General features: G+C 40.8%; 1 protein-coding gene across 7 annotated transcripts in view; it reads right to left on the bottom strand.

Annotated features, from left to right (window-relative positions):
* Positions 1-10,572: 10,572 nt before the first annotated feature.
* The window catches only part of DEPTOR (DEP domain containing MTOR interacting protein), a 126,048-nt gene continuing 119,800 nt past the window's right edge, over positions 10,573-16,820 (bottom strand). For all 7 annotated transcript variants that reach the window (XM_090040557.1, XM_090040558.1, XM_090040556.1 and 4 more), the window contains one exon: positions 10,573-14,928. In XM_090040557.1, coding sequence (XP_089896683.1) covers positions 14,800-14,928 — 129 coding nt within the window. In that variant the 3' untranslated portion in view covers positions 10,573-14,799. The remainder of the gene's footprint in view (positions 14,929-16,820) is intronic.

Genomic DNA, 16,820 nt, shown 5'->3' with positions numbered 1-16,820 from the left:
GCTCCTGGAAAGCAGCTCTAAATAAAACATCATAGAGTCATGTGTATTAAACCCTCTGTGCATTTAAAAATGGCAGTGGGATGCTTTACTAAAGCTCATTTGAAGAGCTTTAGTTAAAGCACTCCAGTGACCATTTTTAAACTCATGGGGGCTAAACCACACGTGATGCTAGGCAATGCTAGAGCACTCTAGTTGAAACATGTCAGAGCAGACTCAATTGATTAAAATAGTGTTTAAATTAAAGTGCATCAGAGCATGTATATAGGCACCCAGGAAGATTAATACCTGGGGGCTGTGGAGTAATTGTCCATAGGTGATAATGGGAAGAGCAAGATAAGGGCTTGTTCAGAAGCCGAGAGGGTAGTAGAGAAATGGAAAGCAGAGTGATGCTCAGATATGGGAGAAAGCCCTGTGGAGAAACTGATCCCTCTTGCAAGGACGGGGAAAGAGAGACAGTGTGCTGAGGGATCCCAGTAAGGGATTCAACCTTCAGGAGCAAGGCAGTGAGAAGCCCAGGGTGGGTTATCTGGGTGAGCTCCATTTGCCCTACTAGACTGGCTAGTTTTACTGCCAGTTGTAGAACAGCCTAACCCAGAGCTGCCTGAGTTAGAGACAGGCAGGTGTACATTGTATTAAGGAGAGAGCCACAGTTTCAGTTTCTTTTTTCAATGGAGGACAAGGAAGGGACTAGAAAAGGGGGGCTTGGAGGTCCTAGTAGTGCCAAAGAGGCACATAGAGGCTTGAGCCTGCTGGGGCAGGCCCAAGCTGCAAAAATATCCACAGGAGGCAGGAACAAGGGCTGGGGCCCAGCATCACAAAGGGACAGGACCTGAAGATATAAGGGACTGAAGAAGCAAGAGATTGGACTTGGGCCTGACAGCTCATTGAAATGACTGATTATTAACACCTGTGAGGCATGGGGTGATTGGAGGCCACAAATATAGCTTTTAAGGCACTGAGTGTTGCGATAAGAAGAAAAGAGTGGTAAGACCTAAACCAGTGAATCTCCTGGGGTCCTGGGTATCCTACCAGCATATTTTTAGAAACTTGAAAGGCATGGCAGGAAAATGAGGGAGAAGGGCTCAAGGACCAGGTAAGCAGGAGCAGAGGAGGCTGCTAATACAGTGCCCAGCCTCATCCTGGTACAACAGGTGCATTGGCTGGGAACTGAAAGAACCTGGAGGCAATGACACGGACAACACAAGAGCTACTCATCAGCACAGTCCACAGCAAGCAGACCTCCAAACCCATCAGAATCTGATAGCTCAGTTGCTTCAAGTACAGCAAAGAACTGGAAGAGGTGACAAGGACTCAGGCATAACAAGTCGAGAGGCAAAATAGTCTCTTTGTAAGACAACAGATATTACGTGAAGAGATGGAAAAACAACAGGTGAAACTGGAACAGAGCAATAGATTCCAGGCAGCAGGTAGGGAAGCAGCGGGAATGGCGGGGAGCTTGGGGCTGGGGCCTGTGGGAGCATGGACTGGGGACTCCATTGCACAGGGCTTCTACCAGTGGCGTGTGAGTACCAGGAGCTGCATGCGCACTTCAGGGAGCCCCGCATGATAGAGACAAACCAGTCTGGCGGCACTCCTTGCCACCACGCAGCTCTGACCTTTAGTGTATGATCTGGGTTTTTTCTGGTTCCAAGATGGCAGCCCACCCCTCCCAAAAGGAGTATTTCCCAGGATAAGGAGAGAAACTTCAGGTGGCAAATATCAGGGGTTAGGAATAGGACTTCCAGTCCCAAGATGGCAACTATAGGGCTGGGCACCTGTCAAGGGGCAGGGCTACCCTTGCAGCCTTCAACAGCTCACCAAACTCAGTAAGCATCTCTCCAGCCAAAATAATTGCCCACCTCTGGACTAGATGAATGTAAGGTAAGGTGGATAGAAAACAGATTGGCTCAATGTTTTGTTTAGATGTGTAAATGTGCAGTTCTCCAGGGGTCTGTCCTGGGTTCAGCATTGTTCAATATCTTCATTAATGATTTAGATGATGGGATTGGGTGTATGATTAGTAAATACATTGATGACACCAAACTGAGTGGACTGGCAGACACTCTGGAATGTTGCACTAGGATCCATAATGATCTGGATAATTAAAAAAAAATACAGTACTATAACAGAAGAGGGCAGCATTGCACAAGACTTACTTTTATTATCACCTCCCCAGAATTCATCGAGATTCTCATCCTCCAAGTTCAAGGGTGATGACTCCACATCTGTTTTAAGCACTGGATCCTGGTAGTTCAAGCAGAGTATTTTTCAAGGCAACCAATTATGACAGAGCTTCACTGATATTTATTGCCTAACTTGTGCAACACATAACAAAAAAACAAATCCAACTTACTATGAAGATGTGGAGAGAAGTTTCTATGAAAGGAGGACAATTCAAAAACAAAACTCCAGATGCTGGCCCACCTCAGCCCTGGAGAAGTCTGGTTCTGGGTGCATTTACATGTGTGCTTTAATGTGCAGTAGCCTATTTTACTGCACATTAAAGTGACATGTAAGAAATATGCTAATAGGATGATGTGCATTAAGCATCACCTAAAAATTGTGGGAAATTGTGGTTGCACATTAAGGCAAACTAATGAACATTTGTTTAGTACCTTAAGGTACTAAATTTAATGCATATTAGGCAAAGTGCCTTAATGCAGGCCCTTCTCATCCTGCTGGGGGTCCCCTTATCCTCTCCTTATTACAGGCTTCATTGAAAGCAGAGGATGAAGTCATGAGTTATTCCTTTCGTCTTCACCTGTTAGGATGTACCTTCAGGTTGATATGTGTGGGGGGTGCTCAGTAGCTGCTACTCTGCAAAGCAGCAATCTGGAGTTGGTTGTTAGGCCTCCCTGGCTCTCCCTTGGGTGCAGTCCAGCATAGGTAGAAAGCTGGGAGACCAGAAATAGAATATATAATTGGCCTGCCCTGTCTGAAATTTGGGAAGAAAATGTCCCTCATCCCTTTGCAACTGTGCTAATGCAACAGGGTACTGACCCTGCTTAGGGCCTCTAGGAACTGCCAGAATACCACTAGTCATCCTTGGGGAACTTATTGACACCTAACACAACAGTCACTGGCCCTTGGAATAAAGTGTGTGACTTGGTTTGGAGAGCCCCATGTTATGATTTGGAAATACTGAATTGTTTTCCCATGATAACAAATTTTGGTTGTCATAATAATAAAAAGAAGTGACTTACCAGTAACTGGAATTCATCATAGTGTATTGTCAAGGCATTTTAACTCATTTATTCATACAACGCACACAAGACTTGCTGGGTCCACAGTCACTTCATTTATGGGGAAGTCCATCTTAGTGGAAACAGACCGGTGCGGTTTACTTACAAATCTGTGTGTAGGCTCTGCAGCCACCTCCAGGGAAACTTGTAGTGACTGAGCAATTCATCTCATGAGGTCCTAAAAACCTCTGAAGTCATCCAAGGGGATAAAGAGGGAACAATAACCTCGTGAGGGAAAACGGTGTCAAGTGCTTTTCCATCCAGGGCCCTCCAGCCAAGTCTTCCTGATTCAGGAGGCCAGGCCAAAGGGCTGTGCAGAAAATGCAGAAGCCTAATTTAGACACTCTATTTTAAAACATTGGCCTCAGTTAATCCTTGCAATGCTGATGTATAAGTCGGAATAGAAACCAGCTCATTCTCACTTAGCTGTGTCTGCTCTGCTTTATTAACTGAAGAAAAAGGCAGTAAAAGCGTATTTTGTCCCTGAAAGCAGCAGGTGTGACTCAGAATACACAAAGGAAACTGAGCTGTTAAGTACAAAAGTGCCGTTCACATAACCATATTTTTAACCTTCACTGCACTAAAAGTTCAGTCTCTCTGTGTATATTTTGTAATAATTTAAAAGACACAGATAGCTATTATGGACGTAAATAAATAAATAGGCTGATTAAATCATAAGGAAAGAAACCAGAATTGTTTGCGTATGTAAAACATTTTCACCTATTTTAAAAATTGCATGTGTCATTAATTCTGTAGTTAAAGTGTTGCCACCACATGGAAAGGGAAGTAAACTCTAAGCTTAATGAGATCTTTATAGTTCTTATGTATTTCATAAAATGAATCTGGTAAAATTTGTACCATACTGCTTGTCATTTTTAGGAACTGGCCTTGAATGAACAAATAAAAAAGCAAACCTCTGAGCTTATACACAGACTAATTTCACTGGATGCAGGACATCATCAGTATGGTTCTCTATGAAGGTTCAAAGCCTGTTTGAATCATATCATTTAAGTAAATTCCTTCACCAGTCATGTCTTTGAACTATGCCAGGCAGCATTTTTATATATCATTGACCTAACGTTGCATACAAATCTAGTCATATTTTAGTCATGACAGACATCCACTTTTGTTTCTCCATCCACATTTTCCTTCAGAAGTAAATTATATTATCATGATATTTAAATAAATTATAGTATCTATGCTTCTTATAGTACTATGTTTGACAAATGATGCTTGTCAAGAAACTTGGAGGTTTAATTCTGTGTAGAAGTGTCTTAGATTTCCAAAATCTTTTCTCTAAATGTACATTTTCTCCTTTTTCCCCTGACGCATCAACTTGCTGAATATAGGGTCAGATCCTGTCTGATATCTACCAGTGTAATTTTGGAGTAAAGCTAATGGCTTTCCCAGTGTAATTTTGGAGTAAAGCTAATGGATTTCTTTCTGATTTTCATCGGTATAACTGGGCACAAGATGCTTTCTATGCATTGGCATAATAACACTGTGCCGTAGCACGTCATGGCAAAAACCATGCTAATAGCGTACTGTGCAGTGTTATTAGGCTAATGTGCAGTGTCACTAAAAAACCATGCACCAGTGCTACTGCACAGTAACTTTAGGAACTGTGCATTTAGTTAGTGCTTTATTAAGGCAGCAGTAAACTAAATACTCAGTATCTAAGGTACATTAATGAATGAATGTGTAGACATGCCCACTGGCCACATCCACATGCAGTGTGGCTGTTTGGTTTCCTGGGGACAACTAGCAGTGGTGTACCTTGTGCTGCTGCTACTTGTCCCTGGGGAACACCCATGCACACATGGTCTGGCATGGGGCAAGTTACCCAGGGTGGAATAGGGGAGGCTGGGGGCAGCACTGGGCTGGCCCCAACAGCCTTACCTAGGGTTCCCAGGAGTGCAACAGTGGTGATTCTGCTGCTCAGAGCCTGGTTGGCAGCTCCAATGCAGCTCTGGGCAGCCCAGCTCCACTTTTGAGTGGCACACACTGCCCGGGTGTACGCTACTCTGCTTTTTTTCTTCATGGGTTTCCAGGGTTCAAAAAACACTCCACACTGCTCCATTGCAGTGCAGAGAACAACTGAATGTGTGGTATGTGGCGCAGCAGGTGTCTGCGGTGCCACATACCACACAGCTGCGCTCATCTGGACACGGCCACTAAGTTCAAAAGCTGAACCTAAATATTTAAATGTTATTATACATTTGTTTAGGTAAATATTTCAAATAATAAAGCTAGATAATTGAATTAAGAAAAATGTTAGGTCTTATTTCTGCAAATATTTAAGTATATATATAACTTTATGCATGTCATTAGTTCAGTGAAAGCCATTAGAATTACCACCATGCATGCATTTGCAAGCATAGAGAAAGCTGTACAGGTTGAGGCCCTTAGCTAGTTCAGAATTTACATCTTTTAAAAATGAAAGAAACTTTCCTTTTACTTCACAGTGCCTGGTACAATATTTTACATTAAACTGACATCCATGGCTTGTTCTTTATATGAGTTGAATTTATGCTGTTTAAGTAGGTAGTCTGTAAACTCTTACAATATTCGCTATTATCTGTAATTTTATTCTTTGGAAAAGCCTGCTGACTTCCTGATGTTTACTACTAAATGCAGTAGTGGGAAGAGTGTATCAAATAATTGAGCCCTGAACTGAATGTACTAGTTAGTGCGTTTAAAAGGTACAATTTTCTATGAACTGCAGGCTGTTCCTGTGGTTTCAGTCCTTGCTTATGTAAACAGCATGTTCCCGGTACATTGTCGCCGGTTGCATAACGCAGCATTCCGTTGTGCCTCAACATCCTCCCACGTGCTGCAGTTAACAGTTGTACGTCTTTCTGGGGACATAGGGCCTGATCCAAAGCACAGTGAATGGGAGTCTTACATTGAGTTCAGTGGCCTTGGGCTCCAGCACTGGCATGAGCTCTAGTGGGAGCCTCTCAATTGTAAGGTCTCTCCCAGCGAAAAAAGGAACCTTACGATCAGCTCTGCAATGGAGAGGAGAGAGGAAGTTTCACACAATATGACTCAGAATCCTGCGGGCTCCTGGCTGATAACAGGCATCTGGGAAAACAAAAGAGAGACCCAAACAAAAATGAATGTATAGATCCTAAACAAGAGTGCACCTTCCTGGCAACAGGAAGATCAAAATCGATTGGAGTTTTTCCACTGTACAGGGCTGCTGGATTGCAACTTGCATCTTGGAACTTCATTTGTAGTGTGAAGTCTGTAATGGAGAGGGCAATGTCAGAGGAAGGATGCGCACTAGCCTGGGTCTTGAAAGATGTACACTCAGTTCTCTGCTCTGCCACAGATTTCTTGTGTAACCTTGGACAAGTTGCTTGTCATCTGTGCCTCAGGAGCCCATTTCCAAAATAGGGTGAAGGATCAAGGTATTCATAGATTCGTAGATATTAGGGTTGGAAGGGACCTCAGCAGATCATCAAATCCAACCCCCTGACCTGGGCAGGAAAGAGTGCTGGGGTTAGATGACCCCAGACAGGTGCTTGTCCAGTCTCCTCTTAAAGACCCCCAAGGCAGGGGAGAGCACCACCTCCCATGGGAGCCCACTCCAGATTCTGGCAACCCTTACCATAAAGAAATTCTTCTTGATGTCCAACCTAAATCTGCTCTCCATCAGTTTGTGGCCGTTGCTCCTAGTTACTCCAAGGGGTGCCTTGGTAAACAGAGCATCTCCCTTGGTGTCCCCACCTGATGAATTTGTAGATGGCCACAAGATCCCCTCTCAGCCCTCTCTTATTGAGGCTGAAGAGATTCAGGTCTCCTTGTAGGGCCTTACCTGCAGGCCCCTAAGCAGACGAGTGGCCCTCCTCTGGACCCTCTCAAGGTTATCCACATCCCTCTTGAAGTGCGCCCAAAACTGGACGGAGTACTCGAGCTGCAGCCTCACCAGTGCCTCAGAGGGGTAGTATCACCTCTCTGGACCTGCTTGTGATATACCTGCTAATGCATGATGAAGTGCATATTCAAAGAAGGTGAGGTGCTCAGGGAGGTCATGTGAGTACTTACCATAATATGTACTCAGGGAGGTCATACGATGGGAGATCATGTGAGTACCTACAATGCACTCAGGTATTTTAATACAGCTGAGAGTCATAATAGCTGTTGGGGTCATGTTCAACTGGCTGTGTTCTTCTGCCTGATGCTTGTCTTTCCTCTTTTTCTGCTTCTCACCTCTTATCCTTGTCTTTCCTCTGCTTCTCTCAATTCTTCTTTGGAAGCTGCTTTCTGCCTCAGTGTGAGCTTCTCTATAATGCAGTGCCAGCATGGTCCAGCCCTGTCCACATGTGCTTCAGAGCCAGGAATCTGCCCATGAAGTTGCCCTCAGTTTTTACCCAGTGCTTACTCTTGAGATTTCAACCACCGGCAACACACCCTTGCTCACTACTACCTCTGTGAGTCCTAGGGTAAAACTAATATTAATGGAACAAATATTTAAAAAGACCAAAAGATCAAGAAAATCAGAAAAGAACCTGTTTCACAGCCTGACAGATCCCATGAAAAGATGGGACAAAAGCCAAGACTACTAAGACATTTAAGAATGGACTGCCCATCACCACAACCAGAACTGTAAGGCATAATTTTGTCATGGCTCTCTGAAAGACAAACTGGACAGCCAGAATAATCTGTTTCCATCTATAGCATCAGCTGGATGCATTAGCTAGATGTTTCCAATTAAACTATTTGTTTCAAAAGAGTTTCACCATGCTGATACTGAAGTGGGATTGCTAGGCTTCTATATTAGATGAATGGAGGCAATTAGAACTCTTGTGATGTTTGTTTCTGGCTGTCTGAAGACTGAGGAAGATGGCAGTGCATTGGATCACACACTGGTGGTTATCTTTATAATCACAAAAGTCTATAATGAGAGTTATTCAGGGCCCAGAAGAAGTTTGAAATCAGCCAGCCTCAAAATTAGGAGCAACTTGGCCTTATGGATGATAATGCATTATCACACTTTTTTAGCTTTTATGTGACTTCTTGGAGCTCTATGTGGCAAAGATAGGTTAGAAACACTGGATTACTCCCTATCTGCATACAATTCCACAGTCTAGTGAGAGTTAAGGAAAATATTTTCTGTGACTTCATCTTCCAAATAAAATTCACAGTGAAGCCAAAAGAGAGAAACAGGATTTACAGCTACTGAAGTGATGAAACAAACTGGATTTCATATTTACATGGAATCTGGAACTGACCATAGATTGCTGCCAAAAGGCAGGTAAAACAGTAACCCTTTGATTCATGCTTTGTGTAGGAACATAAATAATATACAATCGCCATGAAAAAATGTGCATTAGTGCTGAATACAATAGAGTAAAAACTTTGTAAAGCAGACTTTACTAGCAAACAGGTACTACAGAGTGTAATTCAATAGTATCGTTTTATAAATGGCACTTTTTGCCACATTAGATACTAGCAGCTTTGGCATGTAAATGGAAAAACATATTTCAGATTTCTTGGGTCTGATTAAAAGTTTTAGAACAAACTGAAACATGAATGAAATATATCTTTTTTTAAAAGAAAATATATTGCGGATATGATTGTGGGGAAATACTGCTTTATAGAACCTAAACTGAACTATTGCTACATTTGCATCCAGTTCACCTCATACTTAGTGTTTTTTTAAATAAAAATGCATATATTACAAGATTGTTCCTGAAGTGAAGATTTAGGGCTGTAAAATTTACTGACAGCAAAGAATGTTGCTTTAGATGAGGATGTGAGTTGTTCCCAAACAAAATGGGGGGATATTTAAATACAAAACGATTACATTTTCTGTTCTATGACCTATGTGAGGGACATACCAAGAAAACATAGCAGAACAAAAATTAGACCTATTGTGCCCCACTGTCAGATGGGAACTGTGCTCTGGATTCTACAGTCATCTTGATTTCAATTTACAGCAATAAGTAAGGATTTTTTAACAAATTAACCAAAATACAGTAAGACCTATGCAGAAAGAGTACCTCATAGTGGCTGTATATTTTCTGCAGCAGCAAATCAATACTAGGTACAATACTGCAGCCCTACTTAGACAATCTACCCTGCCCTGCGACAGAGACTCACTGGGAGTTTTGTCTAAGGAAACACCGCAGGTCAGATCCATTACTCTCAAAGCTACACTGGGAAATAAACGGGAAAGTAAGCAAGAGTTCTGTTAATTTCAAGCTTCAATAGAAACAGTATAAGAAAAACTTAATGGTACCTAAATGGAATAGCATCACATATGGGAAGAAACAGATCTAATATTTTTTTAAACATAAAAAGGATGGAACAAGGAAAAAAACCCTAATAGTTTAACTGTACAATCACTTACTTTACGAAGCCCTCCAGTACCCAACTGAAGTATTTACAGTATTACTACAAGTTTGTGACTGATTGCATTTAGGACTTTTCATAATTCTTGCATGCAGTGAAGGTCCTGAGGCTGAACTCCAGCATGGATAGTATAGAGAAAGGCCATGAAACAATTTTTCAGCAGTAAAAATGTAAAGTTGCAAAATACAGAGTTTATGAGAATTTCTGACACTGAAATATTTTGGATTCTAATTCATCTACCATTTGGCAAAAAAGTGCCTTCTGAGTTCTCATTTTACTTGTGCCCCCAAAATATCTGTGAGATTTACAGTTTGTATGAACCAAATTCAACTCTGGTACAAGTATGTAAAATAGTCACATATAGGATAGATGCATGCGGTCCTAATCGTAAAAGCTTTTCATCTCTACATCTATAAACATCTCATTCTCCTGTCTTGGTTTTGCATTTTATATTATGTCCATGACACATCATTTAATATTAAATCAACAGCTAGCTGTTTGCCTGAAACTTCAGCTCTGGTAAATAAAGCTTCACATCACTAGCTAGTGTTGTTAAATTAGCAAGCTCATCATGAGTTAATGGCCTTTTTTCCTTATGTTCCTAATAAACAGCCTGCCCAAAGAAACAAACCAGGGAAAAACGGAGATGCCAGAAAATATTGACTTTTTCCAGAATTAATTTCTGGTCTTGAACCAGAAAACAGAATTGTACAAAGAGGAACAAAGGAATCTAAAAGCCTGTTAGATAGTTCTACAAGGCTTTGGAGCGGGAAGAGGAGCCATCTGTCTCCTGAGCACTCGCAGGTCAACCACTGATGAGATGAATTTAGGCATCTAACTTTAAAAGGTTTGCCAATACTTTTACTTCTAGGAAGACATCTAATATTGGGGCTGGCTTTTTGTACTTTAAAATATTTTGAGTAATTATTGACAGAAGCAGTACATGTTTAAATATAAAACAAAAATAACCTTTTTCTTGAAGGCTCAGATCGAGCGAAAACATTTATTCTTTAATCTGGTTTTGAGATACATTAAGCAAGTACTATGAAATTCTTAAATATCCTTTAGCATCAATGGCTCATGAAAACAAATTAAAATATTAATATAGTTATGCTTTTATTTACAGTATTTTCCAAAAAATAATACTTAAAATCACTTCTCTGTAATACAATCTACATTTTTCTATAATATGATATATTTTATATGAACATGGTTACAGGAGATAAAAAGGAGTGAATTTGCAATTGCTTTGTTTTTTTTAAAGCATCTGCACAATAGCCATGGCACTCATTAAGTGAAGAAAGTTTGTTTTGTTTTGGCTTTTTTTGGTAATATATATGAGAAATTGATGGTTCCTTTTACTGTAGAAGGACAGAGTCTCTCTCACCTTCTTTAAAGAAAGGTGTGGTCCAGTTTCAATCATACACATGACTGGCAAGAAGAAATGTGTGAGGTCTTCCACTAGGCCTACCTTTTTATGATCTTTGGCAAATTGTATTTTAATTTTACAGATAGACAGGAAGGTCATAATTCTTACTTAAAAAGAGTATCTTTAAAATGTCAACATTCATCAGCAGTGTTTTCCCTGAGATTAATACAGCATGATCAGAATAACCATTCCTCCTAAATTCATAGGCCTCTATGTGCAGGCTTGCATGGAGGGAAAAGGTCAGCCACTATTTTCTGCTCCTCATATAGGCTCAGAGTGTCATTTTTGGGTCTAGGGATCTAGTGTGAACACCTGAAGCTTCTTCCCAACCAGACTTCATCCTTTAGGAACTTCCACAGGAAAATATGATGTAACAGACTGACTGGTATCTCAGATGCTGCTATGAGAAGACATGGGTAATAGTAAGCATTGTACCTGCAACTTCTATGAAACCCTGAAATACTTTAGGTCTGATTCAGATACACTTCCACTGAAAAGAGCATTATACAGTCATAAGAAAGTAGTGCTGGAAGGGACCTCGGGAGTTGATTTAGTTTGGCAACCCACTGCTCAAGGCAGAATCTTCCCTGACTAGACCATTACAGTCAAGAGTTTGTCTAATTCCTTGAATGATCCCAAGGTCTTCAGTGGCACTACTTGTAGAATAACATGAGAAAGGAAATCAGAATTGACCTTAAAAAATATGTTTATAAATTACACCCCTGGTACTGAATGAGAGTGAAAGTGCATGCACGGCATCTTATTGAGTGGTTATTCCAATTAGCTTAGCCATTCTTTTAATTAAATGCCTAACACACTTAATTGTTAAATTGCATTGAGATACTTGATTAAGGACTTGCTGGATATATGTGTAGAGTGATATAACACTAATGATATACTTCTGCTTATATCACAAGATCTTTGAAATTTATGACCCATGAGAACTGATTTTAGTTCACTGGCAAGGTAACATTCACATGAAAGAGATCTCAGTCTTAAATAGTTTACGAGGCATCTGTAATAGTGTATACCACCCTGTAAACAATGGAACAGAATCAGAGCTCTTATCAGTTGGCATAGCTCCACTAACTTCACTATAACAGTTTACAGCACCTGGGATGTGCCAGAATGGCCAGAATGTCTTTTCATTCTAGGTCACTTACTGCCAGATAGATTTTTATATCCTCATTCATGTTTGGTAATTCCTTGCTCCATGTATTTGGTAGTACTTCTCATGCACTAGGATTTCACCTGTTATGGGGGACTTTTATCTCCAGTGAAATCTGTAGAAATTTACTGTTAACTTAAATGGGCCCTGAATATCCTGCGAGTATGCAGAGCCTAGCATATTGAGAGATCACACTATAATTGGCGTGATATTGTAATGGCTATCGTGTGAAAATTGTCATCAGTATCTTTAAGAAATTGTACATTTTGAGTGTGTAGGTCATTTTAAAAACACTTCACCAATATAGGAGTTAGAGAGAAGTTATTAAAATCTATATCATATATTAAGTTCAGAACACAGAATGGATATTCCCATTAAATAGCAGTCAGGAAATGGTGTGCCACATGTGCTTTGGTGTTGGCAACTCTGCTGGCCTCAGCAACCTTACCTGGGGCCTTGGGGGCCAGGGAAGCCGCGACTGTATCACTCCTGTGGCTGGGAGCCTGGCCATCAGCCAGACTGTGGCTCTGGATGACCAGGCTCCTGGTTTGGGCAGTGCACGCTGCCGCTCCACTTTTTTCTGCATGGGGTTTTTTGACCCCCGGGATGTCTCGGGATCAACCCCCGCCCCCCCCCCAACACACACACAACAAGGTAGCAGCATGGGGAACACCTGAATTTGCAGTGTGTAGCACTACAGATAGGTCTGTGGGGGCCACGTACTGCATGGCCGTGCTTGTCTGGATGCAGCCATAATGTTATGCAGTGTGGAAATGTTAGTATATTAAAATCCCTTTTTGATGTCATATGTATTTAAGATGCACAGTTCAATACGTTCTGATGAATCTATTGGAAGTCTACACACAATCTTATATTTAGTATATGGAATAAGTAATTGTGATATAAATAACATAAAAGGAATCTGCTGAATACAAAACTCCTCTGCATGATTAGTGCTGCAACCTTGAGGCAAATATGAGGAATTTTCACTCAGAGTTAGCCATGAGTTTCTCTTTTCTGCTCATATATAATTTCAGCTCTGATGGTGCAAGCTCGCATGACTGCATGGTACTAAAGTCTTCTTGATCCTTTGATGAAGTCCGATCAAGTATTTGAATGAGGAAAAATCATACTGCAAGCACTGTTTTTAAAAGAAACACAATCCAAACTATTAGTAGGAAGGAAATACCAAAAATTAAATTAAGGCTTGTTGGCATTTTCACACTGATGGTCAAACTTTAATTTTTTTACTAAAAAAAGTCTATAAACTGAAACGTATAGAAGGCCTGCAATGTGTCTTTATACTTTGTGAACAAAAATGTATATGGTACATTCAATTCATCTTATTTCCAAAGAGTAGTCTATGGCATTCCACTTACCACAGAATGATCAAGAAGTAATTTTGACTGAGCAGAATATATCATTTATAGATTTTTTAGAAAAGGTTTTTCATAAATTCATTTGCAAAATAAATCCTGCTGTTTTAAAAAGAGGAAGAGTCAATTAAATACAATATTTTATTAATAATAGTGTCAATTGCAATTTATGTGGCATGTATATGGTTTTCAAACATTTACTAGTTTGAAAATGCTGATAATCAAAGTTTAAGTAAACACATTCAAGTGCACTGCTTCAATTTGAAGTGCACTATACCTGCTGAATCAACTGAATATTTCAAAGCTAATGTTAATACCATGATTTGTTCACTTTACCTCTCAAGAATATTATCCCTCTTCTAGCATCAGGGGTGTCCAAACTTTGTTTAAAATTGTCAAAATGCCAGGAGACTGAGCCATATGTACATTACACATAAGGTAAAGAGATCAACATTTTCAAACTGGGACAGCTCTGAGTACTTAGGCAGCAAAATAAATGGCCTGATTTTCAACAGCCAACATTTTAAAACCAATGCACATATCTATAACATTTGTGAATTCTTGTGTTTTCCTTCCTAGAATAGTATCTTCAGATATTTGTAAGGTTTACCCATCACTGATACCTGAATGCCTGCCATAGAGCATGAATGATTTTTTTCTGTTTATGTACACATTTAAATCTTGTTTGCTGGTTCAATTTACAGGAAACAAAACCATGAATCTGAGCTCTTTCTTAACCCTGTGATTGAAGGGAGAGAGCAACACTTGCTCTGGGGACTGCCCTATAGACACCCATAAATTACACGGAGGGGATATGCCAACCTGAACATTGTGCAAATCATGCATGAATGCTGGCCAGTAAACAACTTGTTATCTTGCCTCTTCTCAAGCATGTTGATCAAATGGTTGAACAGCAGGGAAAATTATGCACAACCTTTTAAGATAGCCTCCCAACAGACACACATACAGTTGGACTTGTCAAACTAAAGGCCTCATTCTTGGCTTCAGCAAGCAGGGCTCGGTCTTAAATGCTATTTTGTTGGTATCTATTGTTCATTCATTGAATTTTAACCAGCGTTTACTAGTTAGCAAGAGGGGAAAAACACCTGTAAAGGAAAATAATCTAGGTAGATAAGTCAGGGTTTTGGCTCCCTTCCATCATTTTGTCTTGTATCGATTCTTTGTTATTCTGTTCACAATGTGTCCACCAAGGGAATTTCCTTCTCAGGATTCCATTTCCTCCATCACCTCCATGACAATAGTTCGAGGGCCAGTCAGAATGAGATTGCTCACTGTCCTGTAGTCTGCATGGAGAACATTGAGTCCATTGACAGAAACCACAAACTGACAGACCTAGCAGGAAAAGAGAAGACACAAGCAGCCATCCATTAGCGTTGCTCTGTATGACTGTTTACTGATACACTATAAGCACCGTAGTCCAAAATATTCGTAAAGCACTTTGGAATAGCTATGTGTGGCACCCCTTAAATATTCTACAGTTCTAAAGGTTTCTACCTTTTACAGATTAATTTTCTATTAGTGAGATGTGAAATATCACTGGGCATGGCAGGATCTTCCAAAACTGTGGGATTCTAAGCAATCTGACTACACCGGGGGGTTAACCCCCAGTCCATGGGCCAGATCCACCCCGCAGTGCCGTGTCATTAAGCCTGCCAGACTTCCACAGGTCCGGAAATTCGGTGGTGGGGAGGGAAGTGGTGGCAGCATTAATTGCTATTTCCCTGCTGCCAAATTTCCAGACTTGTGGTGAGCCTGGCTAGATCAGAGGTGCAGGGTTGGGAGGATGTAAGCCCAATTCCCACAAGAGAACAAGCACAAGGATTAGCCCCCCACCACTGAAATACCTCATTTATTTTCTTTATAAACACTATGATTTACAGCAGGGATGAAAAAAATACGGCCCATCTGGAGGAGGGGCACATCTGGGCCACTAGTTGATTATATCCAGCCCACGTCTGCCCCTGCAGCATTCTGCATGGAGTCAAGCCCCTCCTACTCCTGCCTGGCGCAGCCTGCACCATGTTCCTGCCTGCACCTGCTCCATGCCCACAGACGGCACTACCCTAGCCCTGGCCAGTGCAGCCAGCATGCAGAGTGCTGCTGCTGCAGCCATTCGGGGACTGCTCAGATCCCCCTGCCTCCAGTGGCTCCTCCTCCTGCCCCTGCTGCCTGATTTGGGCAGCAGGTAGCACAGGGAAGCAAACAGCGTGGGGGCAGACCACACTGCACTGAACTGGTCAGCTCTGCTGCATGTGCCCCATGCCTTCCCCCCTTCCTTCTCTCCGCCCTGGGCCAGCTCCTGGAATCTAGCTCACAGGCAGTCTGCACTGCATCATGTGCACCCCCTCCTACTCCCCCCCCACCCTCCCACCCAATATACTAAAGTAAGACTTTATTTTGAGCTATTATGCAAGCACCTCTAGATACACTACTCAAAAAACATATCAGGACAACAAATATTTTTTATCAAATTTAAATATTCTATAGTAGTTTTTTTATTTTTAGTAAATGATTTGTATATCTATGATTTGGTAAATAAATTATAATTTGTTAAATTGTATTTTCTAAACATTTTATGTGTGCGGCACTTGACGGCTCACCAAAACTTGTTAAGTAGCCTGCCAGCTGAAATAATTGCCCACCTCTGATTTACAGGGTACTTTACTGACACCCTGCATAACTAGGCTCCAGTCTAGTTCTGAACAATCTGAATCCCTAGTCCTGCATTGTTATACATATGCTTAATCAAGGCTTCCTATATACTGCTATGGAAATCAATAAAACCATTCACAGTTGTCAAACTAAGCATGGGATTAGAAATTTTCAGGATTCGGGCTAAAGGTGAAATGTTCCTCTCATTTGAATAAATAGTAAAATTTCCATTGACTTAAAAGACACCAATTTTTTTCTGAGAGATGCTGGAATGCTTGTAATCAATGGAAGTTAGACATTTAGCACTAGGGATGGTCAAAATACGAGTTGGGCATTTTTGCAGAAAATCCTTAGGAAAAATCATTTTTTCTTACTATCCTATAGACACTATGATTTTTCATTGAAAAACTGAAACATGAGAAAGTGAAGCATTTTTAGTTTCAATTTCCCTATCTGTAAAATTTGTGTTTGCATAAATATTTTCATATTGTCTTTTGAAAATTGCATAAAAGATGATAAATGTTCTTAGAGATGCAAGATTTACAAAGCAAGAGGGTTTTTTTTTATAGTTG

The sequence above is a fragment of the Crocodylus siamensis genome, chromosome 3, assembly GCF_052110815.1.
Source record: "Crocodylus siamensis isolate JL-2025a chromosome 3, ASM5211081v1, whole genome shotgun sequence".
In the NCBI taxonomy this organism is placed as follows: domain Eukaryota; kingdom Metazoa; phylum Chordata; order Crocodylia; family Crocodylidae; genus Crocodylus; species Crocodylus siamensis.
The sequence above is the reverse complement of the archived record's forward strand: the minus strand, read 5'-3'. Positions and strand labels throughout refer to the sequence as shown.